Source organism: Siniperca chuatsi, linkage group LG11 (genome assembly GCF_020085105.1).
Source record: "Siniperca chuatsi isolate FFG_IHB_CAS linkage group LG11, ASM2008510v1, whole genome shotgun sequence".
Lineage (NCBI taxonomy): Eukaryota > Metazoa > Chordata > Actinopteri > Centrarchiformes > Sinipercidae > Siniperca > Siniperca chuatsi.
The window spans coordinates 21,890,051-21,909,846 of NC_058052.1; the positions used below are offsets into that span (position 1 = coordinate 21,890,051).

Sequence of the window (19,796 nt, forward strand, 5' to 3'; positions counted from 1 at the left end):
GTGTGTGAAAATGCAAATTTCATCTTTTCAGGACATGAAAAGAGATCTTATAAATAAGCAAAATTGTTTCTACATTGCCTCAAAGAAAATGTACATTTTTGATGACTGAAAAGTGGTGAGCAAAGTAGCTTTAAAGTTAAAATCAAAGGAGGGACTATTGCAACGATCAATTACTGAATTTCCTGCTCTATACAACACAGGATGGGGCATGATAATTTAACATTTAAATGATAGACGTGTCTTGTCAATAAAACCTACAGGAAACGCAGTAGGTTTTCCTGGCATAAACTGACGAGCCACTCCCGCACAGTTGGGGGCGGTCATGCTCTAAAAAGTTGTTTGCCAGTCATCATGAATGAAACAAGGAAAAAGAGGAAGAATTCAGTACCTTTGACTGTTGGATGCCCGGGTGTACTAACGTTATTTCCCTACGGTCCAAGGGCTTTCAGACAGTGCAGTACAATTTACAGCAACGCAATGGACAGCAGCCCAGTATTATTAGGTAACACTGCAACTTGTTCAAACGATTAGCTAGCGTAGTTTAGCTAACGTTAGCTAACTGCCATTCGAATAGGATAGCTTACGGAAGTTTTCAGGTAACCTAACAATGTGGGAATAAAACAAATGGCCATCATCAGCACGAACACTTGTACACACACGCCGACTTGGTCTTAGTGGTCTCCTCATAATCTCAAATGTCAATACGATGCTAAGTAGCTAGTTTGGTCACTGCCTTAGCTAACAGTTAACTACTTTGCCCGATTTGAACTACGTCATAGTCAACAACCTCTGGACGCAGTGTTTCCTAGCAACGACAGGGATTCCGATTTGCCAACGGTTTGACAAAACCTCTCGAAGCTTACGTCGGTCTGTGCGATGAAAGTAATAACATCATATTACATTTTGACAGGTTTCTGTTGCCATTCGCTACTTCTGTCAACAGTAACGCACCATTAAACGATTTATAACGTGTGAAAGTACGTTTTGTACCCAGAATATTTGTGAAAAGAGAGTCAAATTATTACAGAATTCCATGAATAACTATATAACCCTAGGGCGGAACATTTGGTGTTTGATGTTCAGGGCTGTTCCCAGCGTTTCCAAATATGATGGTGCTAACAATAAAACAATCATATTTCGTTTTGCATGAGCCTCTAACAGACTGTTTTGGTGTAAATGATGGTGCTGCAGTATGACGGTACAGCACCAATCCCTGCAGGTGTTCTTGTGTTGATGTCTGTATGATGACAATTTCTGACTATTGATTGATTGACAGAGTTAGATATAGTTATTTCAGTTTCACATCCATGTGATACATTGTATGTTTTTAATTGAATTTTAAGCAACTCAGTTAGTGCCAATTACTGCTTGTAGATCAGATTAATTGACTCACTCTGTTTTAGATGCACTATAGCACAGTGATTTTGCCTGATGACATCTAAAGCAAAGGCCCAGTTGGCACCCCTGCCACGGGCAGAGATCCTTTCATACTGGGTGCTGTCCTTTGGCTCTCATCTGTACTCTTTCTACCAATTGCACAGGTTCTCCAAAGGTAAGGTAGAGACGGATATCAATACGTTTGTTCCATGAATTGAGAAGAAAAGATAAAGAAAAATTAAGCTGTTATTTCCTGTTTTGTACCTCAGAACATGAAGCAGGATTACAGAGAGAGTTGCAGTTGGAAAAAGGCCTTCTCAAGGGTTTTAAAAGGGTAAGTTCAATGCTGAAATTGCTGATTAAAAGCCCGATCCTAACCAACATTATGGTGCATCTCATTGAAAACATTAGTTTGTTGTAATCCATAGTGTACAGTCTTGATTTAAGCTTTTAATTTTGTGTCACAGAAACTAAAAAGCTTTAAAAAGCTTGTTTCAATTTTATTCCAAGTTCAAGTTTTTTAAGTTTTTGAAAGACTATCCATTTGGTTGATACATACAAATTAGAGCTCTCAACACATTTTGACCCTAACCCTAACCCTAACCCTAACCCAATTTCTACAGGCTTCAGGTGTGTTTTAAAGGCTCATGGTGAAGTTAGTTGTTTTTGTTAGGACCCATCGGACTTTGAGTGGAGTTTCTGGACTGAATGGGCTAAGAAGTCTTTGCTGTGGACTCTTATTGGTCATGGTGTGATATCAAGATTGACCAGCATCTTTTACCCCAAGGTAAGAAGTGGCTGCCACACCACTCTTAAGTAATATATTGCTATTAGGTGGGAGGTGTTTTAATCCAACACAATTTTGATGTTTCTCCAACAGTTTAGGGTGCTGGCACTCACGATATATGGCCTCTTAGCAGCCAGTGGTGTGTTGGGAATTAAAGGTGTTAGTGTGCTGGTGGTACATCTGGGCCTGTCCTTTTCAGTGGCCCAACTGCGAAAGCCCGTTCTGTCATGGGCCTGTAACCTGATGCTGCTCTCCACGCTTCACATCCAACCACTTCAAGAGATCCAGGTGTGTATCACCTGGATTATACTTGTTCCTGATTTTGGAGGGGTGTCTTTATCTTGCATTAAAAGAATAAAACAAACAAGTAAAATATATGTTTCAAAGTAAAGTAAAAGATATATTTAAAAAAGTTTTTTCTTATGTAAATTTGAATCTCTTAAATATATTTTAAATGTTTGCTAGGTAAAAATAGAATCACAAAACTCTATGAAGATTTACGGTGAACGAGGGTCAATTGATGTGTGTCTATGTCTATACTAGCTTTTTACGAATTTATCATTTCTTTTACACTGTGGTACTATAAGTCAATTTTGAGAATTACTGTTCAATCAGATTTTATTGTTTCACCAACCATTTGATTATCACTTAATGTCATATTTGCAAAGAACACAAGAGGGCGCATGATACTAATGGTACGTACAGCCACTTGGCCACTTAACTCTATTATTCTATGTCCATACCACAAGATAAAAGTTGAGTAAATTTATTGACACCATACATATCAAGCAGGTTATTTCCAGTATTTCCTGAGAATTAGAAGCTCAGTGTCTTCCTACAAGCATTTGAAAATAGCTACCAGTGAGAGGCAGTGGGAGACACGTTAACAGACAGTCCTCAGACAAACATTTATTGCAGTGAAAATTAAAGAATAACCACAACAAAGTGAGGTTTTACTGAACTGACTTTTCTTTAATGTAACACAGTGATGAACACAATGAATCACAGACCAAAAAATATAAAAATGTAGTTTTAATATGACTAGGAACTTAAATTAATTCATTTCTACAATGATTGGTTATTATGGACATTGGCTCTTAGTATTTCACTATGTTTAGGGTATAAACCTGTGATCTAAAAACATCCTTTAACTGCACAGCATAATCTGACGCATCAAGCATGATTACAGCCAGGCAACTATGCTCCAGTCACAATGGTTAGACACCCCACCCTCCCACACACACATTCAATTGCATATAGTTGAGTCCTGTGTTCAAACAATGATATTCCCAATGCTGTTAAGCAGACCTCATTAAAAGTTGTCTTAAGCATGTGTTTATTAGTATGTGTTGACAAATTTCCATGACCAGTTGTCTAAATCTGCTGTAATGTTCTCATTTTGATTGGTGTCATATTTTAAAAAGCACTTATAAATTAAGTGTCAAACTGTCACTATTAATATAAAGGTTCCCCAGGAATGTGTTAAAAATAATTGGCCTTCCCTCGGTATTACACAGAGAGGTTGGTATAAGACCGAGGAGGAGTACTATCTGCTACTCTTCAGTGTTGCTGTCTGTGGTCTACGCTTCATCAGCTTCAGTCTGGAGCATTGCTGGTGCCCTCTAGACCGTGGTGGAGTTGTACAGCTCTGTTGGTTGTTGTCATACACCTTCTATCATCCTTTTTTCTACAATGGACCCATTATCACGTACAAAGACTACATTGAGCAGGTAAGAGAGCCAACAAACGCTACCCCTTAAATTAAACTGCAATTTAGTCTAAAATTGCCACTTTTGTTTTTGTCTGGAGGAGGCTGATTGCTGCTCCTAAGTACAGGTGATCTCAGGTCACCTTTCTAAAAACATAGACAACAAATCAGTGGTGGGCTATTTACAAGAGGATAGTAACTTTTTCAACTTTTAACAATTGTTCAGATTTGTAGACAAATAGCTACCATTTATTTGGTCTGATGTTGACAGACTGTCACTTCTGCACCTTTTTATGTCTGCTTGTTTTCATTCCCATATATATATATACTGTATATACATATATATCCTGGTATTTGTTCTTTTGGTAGTGAAGATTCAACCTGCAACCCTTAACAACATGCTCACTTTCTATACTTCCAGATGCGGAGGCCTACTGAGGAGGGTGAGAGGGATGAATCTGCTTTTAGTTACTTGGTGCTGACATCAGGACGGATCATATTGTGGTGGTGTGTTGCAGAATACATGATCCACATAATGTACATGCACTCCATCCAGTCTAATGAGACCTACTTAGAAATTCTTCCTCCTTGGGCCTTGGGTAAGTCTTTATACTGTATATATTTTTAATGTTTCCCAGCCACTTCAGACAAATGCAGAACATGTTTTTGTGATGCAGAATTTAAAAACATGTTTTTTCCCACAGGATTTAGTTGGTTCTAAAACTCCATCAGATATGTTGATTATTACATTACCTTATATTATTACATTGTATTATTATACCGTACATACTTATCATCAACTGGTAAATCCACTTTGTAATTTACACTTATTTTAATTTTATACTTATATCCACTTTGTACTTAATTTATCTTACCTGTATTATGGTGTATTATATTTTGATTTGCTTAGAACTTCTATTCCTGTGTGCACTAACGTGATAGTGAGCAGCTGTAATGAAAGAGTTTCCCCTCTGGGATCAATAAAGTATTTCTGATTCTGATTACTGACTCACTCATTGGCCTTTTCGTCATGATCGGTGGTGTGATTTTGTTTATATTTTGATAGTGACAGAATTGGTGTCTGTATTACTGTATCTATAAGTATTTACTTATTTGCTTGTACATTCTTTCACAAATTGAAGCATAATCAGCCAGCTTAATCTCTAAAAGCCCCTTTGTGTCTTTGCAGGACACTTAGAGTCCTAAGTTTTATGTAATTTACACAGGTGGCTGCTGTGGTCTATAGATACTCTGCATGCACAGCCTCATGTTGACATAAAGCGCCTCTGGGATTATATCACTAATTCATTCATTCAGTAATTTACTTTGTCCTATCTGCCCCATAGTTGCCTAAGCCGGTATGGAAACTTCTATATACATATTGACAAACTGAATCATTATCATTTACTGGCCTCCTTTTTGTAATTCTGCTTAACTAGTTCTTAGCATCTCTTTAATGTCTAAGGGTAGAGGGTGTTGTATGCTGTACAGACTGGAAAGCCATTTAAAGCACATTTATACAGTTGGGCTATATAAATAAAATTTACTTGACTTATAAGACAGAGAAATTTCTTTAGGAAGTACAGAACTTGTCTTAATCATTCAAATAACAAATATTAGTTTAACGTCTCTTTTTCCCCTTGTTACAGGCGGTCTGGCCCTGGCACTTGTCCAGTTCTTCTATGTGAAGTACCTGGTACTGTTTGGCCTTCCGTCCATGCTGGCTACTTTGGATAAACTAGATCCCCCAACGCTTCCTCGTTGTGTCAGCATCATGTACAGTTTCACAGGAATGTGGAGGTAAGATCATACAGTGCAACCAACTCCAATAATCACCACTGACATACAGTAAATACAGTTTGATCGCAGCATTCCTTAACACTTCAGTGACTGGAAAAGCTAGCATCCCTGGTATCCTTGAGGAAAAGGTATATTTAATGTCAAGTGCCTTAAGTGCTCACTGTGCTATGGCAATAAGATTCAGACTGGGCACGGTGAATTGTCTCATGTTGTGTCATTACTGGCAATCAGAACAATAGGTCACCTCTGCACCAGGAACATTATATCATTCTCTCAGACTCAAGCTAAAATGGTTTGTTCACTGGGAGCATTCTTAAATTTACAGGCCACATCTTGTCTTTTTTTCTTGAAGAAAAACTGGTTAGTAGCAGCATTGCTAAGATGACAAAGTAAATCATGAAACAAAACAAAACCTGTCTACATGTTAAAATCACCAAACTGAAGGCCAATTAGAAATGTGAGTCAGTTTTGAAAGGAATCTGACAAATGCCAGTTTGTTATATAGCACCGTATAGCATGACAGGCTAAGTCAGTGATGGTTTAGCATGAGTTTCTGTCACACCTACCTCCACAAAGAATGGACATTATATGTCATGATGATTGCTACATTTATTAAGCTCATTTAACACTTTTGTTACAAAGCAAAGGAAAAAGACTATGCCTGGTTTATGCTGAAGGGGTCACAATTGCGTAAGTTAATGAACACCACACATTGCAGTACCTTGTACACATGGATAAAGCACCTTAATCAGCAAGACTACATATATAAAAAGGCTTAAGACAACAAAGTTTCCACTGCTTGGAAAAATATTTCAGGACATTCAGGTATATGCAACGGTTAGCATTTTGTGTTACAGTGCCATTTGTATTTACCATTTAGTTTTAAGCTCCTCCAGGATGCACACCACTTCTGGACAACAACAAAAAAAGACTTCATCACATATAACCTTCATGAAGGTAGAATTTATTGCAGGACTGTTTATTAGACTGCTTTAGTTTTAGCTAGGTGTACCTAATACACTGGCAATTGAGTGTATGCACAAGGTTTAGACAGAAAAAACTATTGTTTAAGCAAGCAATTAAATGCAAAACCTCATAATATACAATAAAAAAAGTTTAAAATCTGGTTTATCATGGTTACTCTGTAAAATTACCAGGGAGTGTAGAGCATCACAGCATTTTACGTTACTTTCTTATTGCGAAATCATTCTGTTCTTAAATGTAATTAACAAGGAGAAAATGCTCTCTTAATTTAGAGCACATAAAGTTGAGATGTAAGGCTGTGTGTTTGGTTTTGCAGTAAAGATTCACTGGCTGTAGACTAGCTCGACCAATGTGCTGACACTGATGCACTCCAATCCAGCCTGTGTGTGCTGAGCTGGCCAATGTTGACAACATTGATGGGATGCATAAAGCTGTCCACTGACATCATTGACAAAACAGCTTCAGTTTATAGGCAACGCAAAAAAAAGAAGAAGAAAAAAAGCTTTTTCTAATCTTCTCAATGACGAATAGCAAGCACACAAACAGGCATGCATCATACAGTACATACTGCACATACCTAATTTTAAATGGAGCCCAGTGCTCAGGTGTTTCTTACTCAGTGCTATATTATTATGTAAATGTGTGACTCAAATATCAATTTTTTTTGTTCACTCTCAGGCACTTTGACAAGGGCCTGTATCGATGGCTCATCAGGTAAGAGGCACTTCATGAGCGGTGGACAGACTAATTCAGATGTTACTGCTTACTAAAAATGTGAAATGTCATTTAAATCAAATAATAGCTCTCATCTATTTATCTATCTGTCTGTCGGGCTGTCTATGTATCTGTATCTGTCTTGTCTGTCTAATCATACTGTATCTGTTATTTACTTACTGTAAAGAGCTCATTTCCTGCAGGGAATTGAACATGTCACTTGAATAACCTTAAAAAAGCTTCTCCAGCTGCCTGCCCGCATGTTTCATCATAATGGACAAGGATGCTGCATTTGCATGTAGGCTTTCTCATGATTATGAGGTTGCATGTTGTTGGTGAATAGTTCTTCTGTTGTGTTACTGTTCCCGCACCCTGGAGAAATGCCTCCTTGTTTAATATGTGCATATGTAATGGGAGCATTATGTGTTTGCTCACTTGTACTTTAGACAACGCACATTATTAGTTCGTCTGCTTTTAATGATGCACACTCTGCTGAATGCAGCCTGTTGGGGGTTTATGGTCTGCTTGGTAGAAGCGGGTTGCTACGTTAAGGCAACACTACAGTTGCACGGTTGTCAGAAAACACACTGATATTCTGTGAAAAGATTCCCTTGTCTTTGTTATTGTTTGCTAATTAGTTTTTGTGTTGACTGTTTTTTTTCCATGTTATTTGACATGTGTGGTGGTGTATATGTACATCTGCTTTTCAGATGTTAAAGATGAGTTTAGAATGAAATGTGGCATATAAGACTGTTAAAGTGGCTCCAATTAATTTGCTAAAGATCCCACAATTTAAATTGCAAATGCAAATTCCCATTCTAATCTGTGTCCATTGGAAATTGTTTTCTCCTGCTTAATTGCATCACTTGTAATTATCCTACTGCAGTTGCAAATGATACCCATGACATAACGTTCTTTCTTGTGAAAGTGCTTTTAAAGAGGTTTTAATGCAGTTCTGAAATTCTGTTGAAATTGTCTGAAGAGCGCTAGATGAGTGTGTAGGTGTTAAATGGTGTGCTCTACATGACTCACTGACACCTCGTCTCCCTGGGCAGCTAAGTGGCTCATTCTTCGCCATTGCATTACGCTTTCCCTGTCTGTATGCCACTGTGTCTCAAGTTCTCTTATTTCACACACATACAGTTATTGACCAACAAAAGAGCTATACAGCTATGTATGAGAAGGAGCGTTTGATCCCAAATTAGTTGTAAATAAATAAGTAGGGGCATGGATTGGGCTGGATGGGGGTGTCAGCATTTAACTTCTGATTGCACTTAAAGCAACAAAGATCCAGTACACTGTATGTCTTTATAAGAGAGCAGAAACCAACAATAATAGTCTAATTCCTACTGTCAGTCTATAAAGCCTGCATGTTGTTTGCACCATCTGCTTGCAGCAGTCAGGTGTTACATAACACATTGATTATTCAGCGTATTAATGTATATCTAAAAATGATCAGATTTTGATTAACATCTGTTTAGAATACATCTACATCTAAATAATTTACAGTAAATAGATGGACAGGTGCTTAGTATGTTTAGGTATTCAGTTTGCTCTAAGACTCTTTCCTCTCCATCTGTTTTTGCACCTACTTTCATCCTCCAATATGGCCAAGTTGGTCGGCCACTCTATTTAAGGCTCAGAAAATGCTGGCTCATCTTTCAGGAACATTGATTAGCCACAGGGTGGCTGAGATAATTAGTTTCCAGCTCAGCAACACTAGACAGAATGTGATGTTTGTTTCTAAGTGTGTTGGAGTGATGTAGCATGTTGAGACCCTGTACCTCTGGGACAGACAAGGTTCTCACAATCTGAGACCATTTTTCTTCACGACATGCACCACATTCTTTACTGATTGGTGGGATATTATTCACATCAAGTGGGCTATCACAGCTGCTATTTTGAGACCACATGAAGTGTAATCTCATTTAAAGCACAGTAAAATTGCATGCTTATGTTATGTGCTAGATATTTGCTGTTTGATAAATGACCTCATGAAAAATATAGCCTACTTTGTATCCTCAATTTATTAACCAAAATGTTGAAATCAGACCTTACTCAACCAAAACAAGAAGGTAGAGTCAGCTGAAGTGATGAAGAAAAGTCAATTTGACATAGAAAGTGGGTTAAATGTGTGTCAAGGGTTTGGTGTGAATCACAGAAGCCACTTTGGAATCATTAACCCAGTTGCAGCATTATTAACATCTTGGCAGGATTGATATTCCCTGGAGTGCCTCTATTTTTGTACTGGACGTCAGAGCAACATTTATTTGATTAAAAATCAATGAACATGACATGATAATTTATGTGACAGGCAGACCAATTCATTGGTGCATTGTGGTGCCATTTTCAACCCCCCTTTGTTTTACATCCACACTATTCACTGGCTGCATTACATCTGTGCCCTGTCCTTACTAAAGATCTGTCTTTGTGTTATTATAACCATTTATTTACTGTTTTCTTTTGTGTTGGACATCTCCTTTATAGAGCTGTAACAGTTTATTTATTCTGACTGTGTTCAAAGATTTATTTTTTCATGTTATGTACTCATGTTCCAGATACATCTATGTGCCATTGGGAGGTTCACAGCATGGTCATCTTTACAAAATGTTATCCACTGGCCTTGCGTTCGGATTTGTTTGCCTCTGGCATGGTGGCCATGACTACTTACAGTACTGGGCCCTGATGAATTGGGTTGGAGTTCTGGTGGAAAATGGACTGAAGTCTCTCTTTGCCTCATCCTTTATTCACTCCATTGTTGTAAGTTTGAAATCCAAGCATTTACCTCTGACAGTGCAAATGTATTAGGTTAAAAGAGATTGCTGCTACAGTTAGTACAGACAGGAGACAAACTGGTTGGATCCTTTCACATCTAATTGGCATGTCCAGGCAACATTAATGTGAGTTAAAGTCCGTTTCCAATACATTAACAATAGAGACTTTCAGGCTATTCTTGCTTCTTTGGCCTCTAGCCTTGGGAGAAGGTTCATGTTCTCAAAATAGTAATAAAGTCTGATGGCATACTGTGCAATCCTTCTAGTTTGTGGTCACACAGTTCATTAGTACCAGGTGCTTTGCTGTTCTTTGTTTCTCAGATTTACAATGAAAATCTCTTGTGGTTCTCCTGCAGTTTACTTATTTATTTACTGATTTCCCAGGAGCAGAATTTCTCTGCGGCGATGGAAAGGCGTTGCATTGCCCTTCTCTCTGCCTTCTCCACTGCCATGCTCATCCTCTCTAATCTGGTGTTCCTTGGGGGGATACATGTCGGCCGAATCTTCTGGAAGCGTGTCTTCATTCAAGGTAAATTGCCTTCCACAACACTCACTAAATAGAATTTGTGTGTGCCTTTGAAGGATTGTTTCAGCTCGCATTTATAAATTTGTTTCCAATGTGGAGTCATGTGGTCTTTTAATTTCACATTCTCCTCCAGAGGTGACTTCAGCTAAAGATTGTATGTCTAAAGCAACAGGCAGAGAGGCCAACTCGCATAGGCAGAAAATAAAATCATAAATAAAATAAAATGATTAAAAATGCTGCTGTTCACTAAGTCTGTATATGTAGCAGTATTTTCAGTGGATGTTGAGGCTCTGGTTATACTGGGGGATTTTATGCATCTGCATGGGCAAACTCTCCCAAATAGAGAGACCTCTGCTTCATGGTTGTGCCAGTCCCTGTTTTGCTTCCTGTGTCTTTATTTGGCTCATTTGGTACCTAAAGCAAGATGGCAAGCTCTTCTGAAGCCTTTCGACATGATAAGCAGTCTGAGCTGCATTCGCCGCTGGGTTCGGCGCAGAGTCAGTGCCGTGAGCTGAGCTCAGTTCTGATACGTCATCATATACTTTATATAATTTAGTAATAAGAACTGTTAATTAAAGCTAAAATAAAATGCACAGTTGACTCATTTTATTTTAAGTTGTATTTCTGGCCACACAATGAATGTTAATCCAATATTTACTCTCCTTGTAGCTCTTTGAATCCACCAACTCCTGAAAGAAATATCTGTCTCTTTAGCTGATAAATGCTCCACTATGTTCACCAGCTAGTGGCTAACGTGGTCTGTCTGCCGTTTGGTGCTGAGCAGGAAAAGTGTACAGTCTGTACAGAAAACAACTGCCTGCTGCAGCTAGAAACAATGATGACGAGCTGTGAGACTGAAACAAAACAGTTAAGTTGCGGGCCGTAAAACCAAAACAATGAGCTGGAAGACGCTAAAACGCTCTGTACAGCTGAGAAAGACCGCAGAGCTGGGTGAAAATTCTCTGTGGATTCGTCACTACGAACAACATTACACATCTTCTGATCCATTGTTAATATAGACATATTGATGTATGCAGCTTTAAATTATACTAGTATTATATTTCAGATATGCTTTCTCTGAAAATGATTTTCTACCAATTAGAAAAGTTTGGTGTGATCAGGATTAAAGGTCAAACGATATGAACTGTAGGTCCAGCGGTGAGGTGTAAAATCCATACCATGTGCCAACACCAAAGCTAGCTCTGCCATGAGTTTCAGATTCATCGCTCAAGAAGGTGAAAAGTGATTCTGCCAGGGATCAATACCCAACATCTCTCCTATTTTGCAAATCAACTCTTTTTTATTTCCACCTAGTGATCTGTTGTGATCTGACAAAATCAGGTTGTGGTTCATGTGTCAGTGTGTGAAGGCACCAACTCTTAACGTTCCAACAGTATAAGAACATTTTGGAGAATTTCTTTGAATTGTTTAAGATTAAATTAGTAATTCGGTCTGTATTAAGTCCCTTCTGTATTAGAAAATAACGTTTCAGCTTGTTGCTTGTCTTACACTTTCTGTTCTCTACAATCTTTGTTTTACCCTTTTCTTTACTGGTTCTTTAGACTAGGACATATTCACTTCCAGTTATGTCACGCAGTCTTTGGGCCTATTAAAGTCGAGCCTAAGCAGCCTGATGAAGGTCATATTCCAGTCACCAGTTAGGCTTTATTGTGACACTAAAAAATTGTTGGAAGTCAGGAAGGCTCACAGCAAACTGTGTGTAACATTATGCTTCTTCCAGCACTCCTGACCCCTTTCACACACACAGTACTGTACTGACTTGGTGTAAATAAGTGAAGAGAAAACTAAAACTAAGAACAGGGTGTTTGAAAATACCATTTCTGTTGTGAATTATTCAGAGTAAGAAGTAGAAACTAAACTGAGAATCTCAGTTTGCTTTTAAGATGATTCATTTGAACCATTAAATTGAAATATAATGCATCCACATTAAATGCCTAAAGCCATTCCTTGTGTCTGCATGTGTCTGCACAATAAACCACTGAAGGTGAGTTGTGGTTTGCTTCATTAACATGAGATCAATGCTTTTAAATCAGCCTGTCTGGGATTTTTCCTGGTGCAGACAGTGGCGTAACTGCACTCTGACCTCTCTGGTATAAAAACAAATTCCTAATCACACTGTGTCTATAGTCGTATATATGTTGACTGATGTACAAAGACCTGATAGACCTCATGTAAGATCACTCTAAAGTCATAGTGCTGAGTGACATAGAGTTGTTAAAATTGTAACATACTAGTAGACACAGTGCTTAGTATTAATTTAAAACTATGAATCATCACATTCAATTATGAGAGGTGGAATGAAATCTTGGCTATGTTTAATTTAAGACTGTAAGACTTAGAACTCCAGACTATTTGTCATCGGTCAATACTTCTACTTTTATAATTGTATGTACTGAAGAAGTGTGCTTCACTGCAACTGCAATCACATTCATTTCAGAGGACAGATATTGTTGGTTCTCCACAACATTGGAAATTGGACAGTACAGAACTTATAGTGAATGATTAGTTACAGCAAAGTAATGCAGCTTTACTTTGTGCACTATTACAGTATTTCCAATTTCTATTTTTTCCATGTAATCTAATTAAAGCTCTGTCCTGTTAGTTTTTTAGAAGTTATAAAGATCATGTCCAACAATGTTTCCTACCTAAGAAGTAAATCAGTTACTTAAGCCCCTTTGAATATATTTTAAATTATTATTACATTATAATTATTACATTCTGACACTAAAATGTCATTTTTCAGGCAGACAAATCCGGAGAACATTAACTTTGATCGAGACCTGTCTGTCTCAACCACACACTCTTGCGAGATCTGGCAACATCTGTTCTCTAACCATCGGGCTGGTTTCACTGCAGTGCTGCCGACATATGAACAATCTAAATCTAATCTAAACAGATTTATATGTGAAACCATGAATTAAAAGTTAAAACTGAAATAAAATTTGTGTTTCTTTGCTTAATAATACTATTATATTTATTATTATTTAACTGGGGAGAGTTGACCACCCCCACTTATGAAAGAAAGTGTATACCATTTCTTCCTGTAATGCGTTATCTTTGTTGCATGCATTTGACTATTTCTTTTTCACACGTAGCTATATTGTTACCTTCAGAGCATGTCTATCAAGTAAATTTACATACAGCAGCAACACACACACATATACCAGCAGAACAGGCTTCCGTATAACAACAAAGCTAACGCTAGCTGATCTAGCGCTGCATTATAAAGTTCCACAAAAAGCAACATGAAAAAACAGTTACTGCCATCGAACCTACTACTCTCGTTATTTATTTGGCTTCAAATGAGGCTTAACGTTCACACAGTTTCTCTTGACTTCCCTCAATATTACAACATTATACCATCGCCTCAGCCTGTGGGAGTACCACCCTAGTCTATAATGTTAGCTATTACTTTGTTGGTCAAAACATAGCGTTAGGTGACAAAAATACTCACTCAATGGTCATCTGCTCTTTTGGGCCTGCTGGTCTTGGTTGTCTTTTCCAATTTATCTTTGGGATCCTGAAGGTCTAAAACACACCTCTGTCCAAGTGAGGAGTGAAACTTTCATGCATAGCAACACACACTCGGGCTCTCTCGGGGTTGACGTCGGCGACAGCATCCAACAAAAACTGCCCACGCTGAAATTCATTGCAGCAGAATGATTCAGTTTCTGTTGTCATCGGAGGGCAATTTGAGCAAAGGCACCACCAATCGCTGTTTGCTCTCTGCAGCTCAGGTTCCCGCCAGCCATATCCTCTTGCGTGGCGGCAGCCTCAGCCTCTCTCTGCTGCATTTCTTCGGCCGTATAACGTTACTCTGGCTCGAATAAATACAATTGAATATCCGAGTCAGCCAAAACATTGTAAAATGTATCCTCGTCCATAATATCCTCAAATTTTGGGATGCCATTGTCGCTCGCGCACGCCCCCTGGCCACCCAGAGGCGGAAGCTAGAAATCCAAGCTGAAGAAGCCTGTAGTTCTTCCGTGCCTCCAACTACGTCACTGTCATGTCAAATGACGGCGCTGGATGCAGGAAGAACTACTTGGCGAACTCAGCATTAATAAGCTCGGCTCAATATAGCACGCATTGAGGAATTTATTGCTTCAATCGACTGCATTTACCATCAACACTGATTGGACAGCTACATAAAATGTGCAGAATTTTCCTTTTAAGCATAATATCAGTAAAATAACAGTACTTTTACTTGAGTAGGACATTGAATTAGTTCCACTTCTGGTTGCCAGCGACATGACATCTCCTAGGAAAACAAGAATAAGAGTCAACAGCCATGCTAGCAGCTTTGTGAGGCTGTACTTAGACACAGCAGTGTTTTGAGGTAAATGCTAGCGTCAGCATCAAAATGACAATACTAACATGATGATGTTTAGGAGGTTTAGCTAATGTTTAGCGTGTTAGCATGGTAGCATTTGCTAAACACAAAGTGCAGCTTAGGCTGATGGGAATGTCATTAGTTTTGCAGGTATTTATTCATAAACTAAAGTTGGACAAATTAAAATTGAATGTCTGCACCAAATTTCATGGCAATCCATCCAATATTGAGAAACAGACATTGTCATCCCTAGAGCGATGCCACTGGCATGGCTAAAAAAAAGCTCACTGATAGAAACAATGATAATGTATCCAGAGAGATAGAAATAGAAGAGCTAAACCTATAAGTTGTCAGTTTCTACTTTACTGAGAAGCACAGTCCTTCTGATCACTAATCAGCTTTAGTTTTGAGTTGCCTCTCTGCAAGTGGCCTTTTCACCTCATCTGAAATCGAAGCACTCTGTTAATCAAGTGGCAAAAGAAACTGTGGTGTAATTACAGCACCGGTTGATTAGAGCCATAGTAACTTGCAACTGGAGGAAAGTGGTTTTTCATTTACATTTTTCTACTCTCCATCTCTTTGTCAGGGCATAGTAATTTGTATTTTCTTTAGTTAGAATGACAGAACCTGGATACTAACGTAACTATGTTATAGTCCAAAATTGCAAGTAGATCTGACTCCCTTCTCAGCCAAAAGTTACTCACATTTGGCTAGTGGTGTATGCTTCCTTCAAGTTCTGCTTTCATTCTGTTAGTTTGAAGTCAGTAACAGCAAAGGTTGAATGACTGGTTGGAGAATATATTTCACACTAAGGGTGTTAATGAAATTTACATACCTGCAAAGACAAAACGCTGGAACATCTTGGCACGACTGCAAGGCTTGCTCATGGTGCACACAGGGCCCCGGGCTAAAAGGCTTTGAATTGTTAATTTAGATGTCAGAAATGCATAATACTTCACATGAAAATGGTTCAAATTTTGTCTAATGTGATTAAACTAACATAAATAATTAGCTGCCATTTGCTGGAAACATCATCAAGACTCTTTTCAAAGACAAGTGCAAACAAACCAATTATGTTAATTTACTGTATACTAAAGTTTTGTGTTGTGCAAACTTAATCATAAAAATATTCATCATCACAGTATGGCTTTTCTAGCCTTAGCCCATGTAACCTTTCTCTTCCGCAGATAGGAAACTGACAGTACAGCTGTGCATAAAGCAGCCCGTGTGTATTTTGACATGAATAGAAAAGAATAGACCATTGAAAAGCATTGTGGGTGCAGGTGCAGGTTACTGAGATAATCTGGAGGCAAGCCAGTTGGGGAGGAGGTGCAGACAGCTGTCCTTACCTGCCTGCTCGACCCTCTAAGAAGCAGCTATAAATAGAAAAAGAGAATAACTGTAACACAACACAGTACAGCAGAGAGAATTTACCAAACTACTACTACTACTACTACTACTACTACTGTCTCTCTAGCTTTTGTAAAAGAATGCAAGTCTTTTATAGTAGTTACCTTGAAAAGCATCAATACATAGCAGTTACTTTTTAGCTGATTTTAAATTTAATTATTCAGCATTTATAAAGGAAGCTGCCCTGATTCAGGATAAAATGAGTTAAGGACGGAATCTGCAGTGAATCCACTAAATTATCCAGATTTTTAAATCTTAATAGTTCCTTTTACAGATAAGTACAGTATTTTGTTTTTTGTTTTTTTCATTTCAGGCTGGTCTAACATGGGCCCACCTATGCTGGCTTTCCTCTACTGCTTTGCTCAGATTGGACTCGAATGGACTTCCCACCCACCCTGAGTCACCTTGACTTTGTATCGGAGTGAGAATCCCTGCTACCGGACAACCAGAACAACCTGCTGAGTCCAGTGCCTTGGCCTCATCAGCCAGTCTCTGTGGTAAACCTGGCTTGTAGCCACTGAACCTGTCCAAACCTGGCTGAGGTGCAGCTGAGCAGCCACTTTTCACAACCTGCAAGACTGGGCACAATCTGTCTGTAAGCTAAGACTTAAAGGATCAGTGTTGATTCTTTCTAAGGAGAGTCTAAGGCAGTCTCCAGTAGCAGGCTTGGCAGTGTCAGGTTTTCTACCCAATAAGCTTCACTGAATCACTGTTATTCTAAGAAACTATAAAATAAAATATGGACCCAGAATCTGTCTTGGTTATATGACTCTGATAAGGTATTGCTCGGTGGTGCGGTAAGCTGGAGAAATGCTAATTTCATATTTACCATCCTCCTTTAGCTCGCCACGAAAGCAGTTGTTTATTCAGAGGTAGACAATAGGCACAGAAGACTGAATAGAGCAGCAGGAACCATTATATCCCTTACAGATGTAATTTGGGTAAAGTAGAATGTGACTAATATTAGTAGATGTATTGCTAAAAAGCTTTAGAGGAACTACACACTAGCTTTTAATTCAACATAGCCACGATGGTAGATGACATTTATCCTCTGGAATGCAGAGCAAAGCTATTTTTGAGCAGGGATGTAAAAAAAAACAACCCACAAGCTGTACGTTTTGTTATATATCACCTCGTTTCTCCAAAATGTCACCTTAACAATCCCTCAGTCCACGTTTGGATTAAAACCTTGTATTTCAAGTTTCATGATAATGAATATCCATCCATGTTATAATGGATAACCATACTGTATCTGATGCAATGCGTCATTTGTGTGTATGTCCTGATACATAAAGGCAAGGCCATGTGGACGCTCGACTGCACTGTGAGTGTTTTTGGGTCTGTTGAAGGGATTAACCTGCTCACCCATAGATTGAGAAACTCTTTCAACCTATCTAAAAATCAACTCATAAATCTCTTCCAGAACAGAAGACGATTCTTCATACAGAGAGTTTTGAAGGAGTTCTGTGAGTATTTTTAAATAATAAGGCTGGTGTAATTCTATATTTTTCTTATAGCCAACAAATCCAGTGAAAATACCAAAACCAACAATGTGTTAGTCCATTTCTCAATACTTTCTGACTTCCCTACACTCACTGTGACACACTGAGTTTTAAACGTTACTCAAACAGGAGGAAATAGTGCATTTGTTGGGGACTGTTTTCAGCCACAAAATAATACATATTTGGTGCACTAGTGAGTATTTACAGTACCAGGACAGTGTTATGTGAGATCAACTCAAAATAAATTACAGTGCCCCTGTTCATACTAATGAAGGAACATGCCAGCCAGTGTAACAGTGGCTCATTGATGTGTTTTTGGACAACAATGGAGCTCTATGGCACAGAGGAATATGATATATCAGGCTTTGACAACGTAATATTCAGTTCAGTTGGTTTTGTTGTTTCAATTAGTTCATTTTGGTCTTTTCATGGGATTAGTTGACAATAAGATGAATAAAGAATATCACCAGAGTTACCTTTTAAAAGAGGTTGAAGACATTTGTCAAACTATTTGAAAGCATGATTATTCAACATATTCAAAAACATGAAAATCACCAGACTATGGCGTTAAGAGTTAAACATGGAAGTGGGAAGGATTAAAGCTGTAATGTTAAGTCAATTAACCAATTAGTCAATCGGCAGAAAATTAATCAGCAGCCATTTTAATAATCAATTATTTGTTTTACGTTATTTTTTAAACAAAAATTCTCTTTTCTGGTTCCAGCTTCGCAAATGTGAGGATTTGCTGCTTTTCTCTACTTTATATCTTTGTAAACTCAGTATCTTTAGGATTTGGACAAAACAAGACATCTGATGACTCTGGAAAAATGGGATTTTTTCACTGTATTGTGACATTTTATAGACCAAACAATCGATTAATCGAGAAAATAATTGGCAGATTAATTGCTAATGAAAATAATCGTTATTTGCTGCTCTGTTGAGGGTCATCACGTTGAGGCTGTCTATTGAAGTGCGGACATGGATGATGAGTTGGATGACCTGATGTAATAGGAAACAAAGGTTGTTTTTTTAACCACTGAGCCGCAGTTTAGTTTCACACCAAAAGTACAATATAAATAATTCTTGGTGATAAGTTGCCCATCTTAAAAGTGTTTGCATCTGCCTGCATCTGCTCAGATCACAATAAATAATTTACTTCGTAATCCAGTAGGGGATGACTAGTTTGTCACCAGTTTTTAAAAGACAAACGTTCTGCGAGGTAATAGTAATTCTTTAAAAAGCTTGTGTGTGCCTTTTTGTGTCTTTTGAGCTTAGAAAGTGTGATGTGGAGAAAAACAATCTGATCCTCTTACTATTCACAGTGCACAGTAAGGAAAGCAAACAGCTTCAGGGTATGGCTTCCAAGAAGATTAGTTGAAGAATTAGTGAATTTTAATTCAAAAGGTGCCATCGCTGAGATTCATCATCACCATAAAACTCTCACATTGCCTTTGGTCCTCTGGTTGTTTATTGTTGTGCCACAACAGTTGACTGTTCCCAAAGTTTGTATGTTCTCAGTCGGTGAACTGTCTTATCTGCAGGTCTAATCTTTATCTCTATAATAAAAGTACTGTGTAATCTGGATTTTGTTGTTCTGGTGAGCCTCGAGTGTTTTCATTAGTTGATTTCTGTTCACATTGTTTATCACATCTGTGGCACTAAGTAGGATCAATGTGAGCGGGGTCAGCGAGGGATCCTCTTAAAGGAGCACAAAACTGTGAGAGGTTTATCTGACGTAAGAAGATCAGCAGGAGAATACACCTGCTGAGGTACACTTTCTTGGAAAAGTGCCCTTATTATTGGCAGAGGAGCTAAAACACAAAGTCAGAATGGATGTTATACAGTGCTGTGCATTCCTCA

At 38.3% G+C, this 19,796-nt stretch overlaps 1 protein-coding gene across 3 annotated transcripts; it reads left to right on the plus strand.

Moving 5' to 3' along the window:
- Nucleotides 1–344: 344 nt before the first annotated feature.
- hhat (hedgehog acyltransferase) lies at nucleotides 345–19,520 on the plus strand. Of its 3 annotated transcripts, none has more exons than XM_044214576.1 (12): nucleotides 345–502; nucleotides 1,404–1,552; nucleotides 1,647–1,711; nucleotides 2,051–2,164; nucleotides 2,258–2,452; nucleotides 3,682–3,894; nucleotides 4,294–4,471; nucleotides 5,522–5,672; nucleotides 7,335–7,370; nucleotides 9,929–10,130; nucleotides 10,529–10,673; nucleotides 16,748–19,520. In XM_044214576.1, exons 2-12 carry the CDS (start codon nucleotides 1,432–1,434, stop codon nucleotides 16,831–16,833), a joined length of 1,506 nt encoding a protein of 501 aa, XP_044070511.1. In that variant the 5' UTR covers nucleotides 345–502; nucleotides 1,404–1,431; the 3' UTR covers nucleotides 16,834–19,520. The 3 variants fall into 3 exon arrangements, with proteins under 3 accessions (XP_044070511.1, XP_044070513.1, XP_044070512.1); XM_044214577.1 differs by having other exon boundaries at nucleotides 357–596; XM_044214578.1 differs by lacking the exon at nucleotides 7,335–7,370.
- The last annotated feature ends 276 nt before the right edge of the window (nucleotides 19,521–19,796 follow it).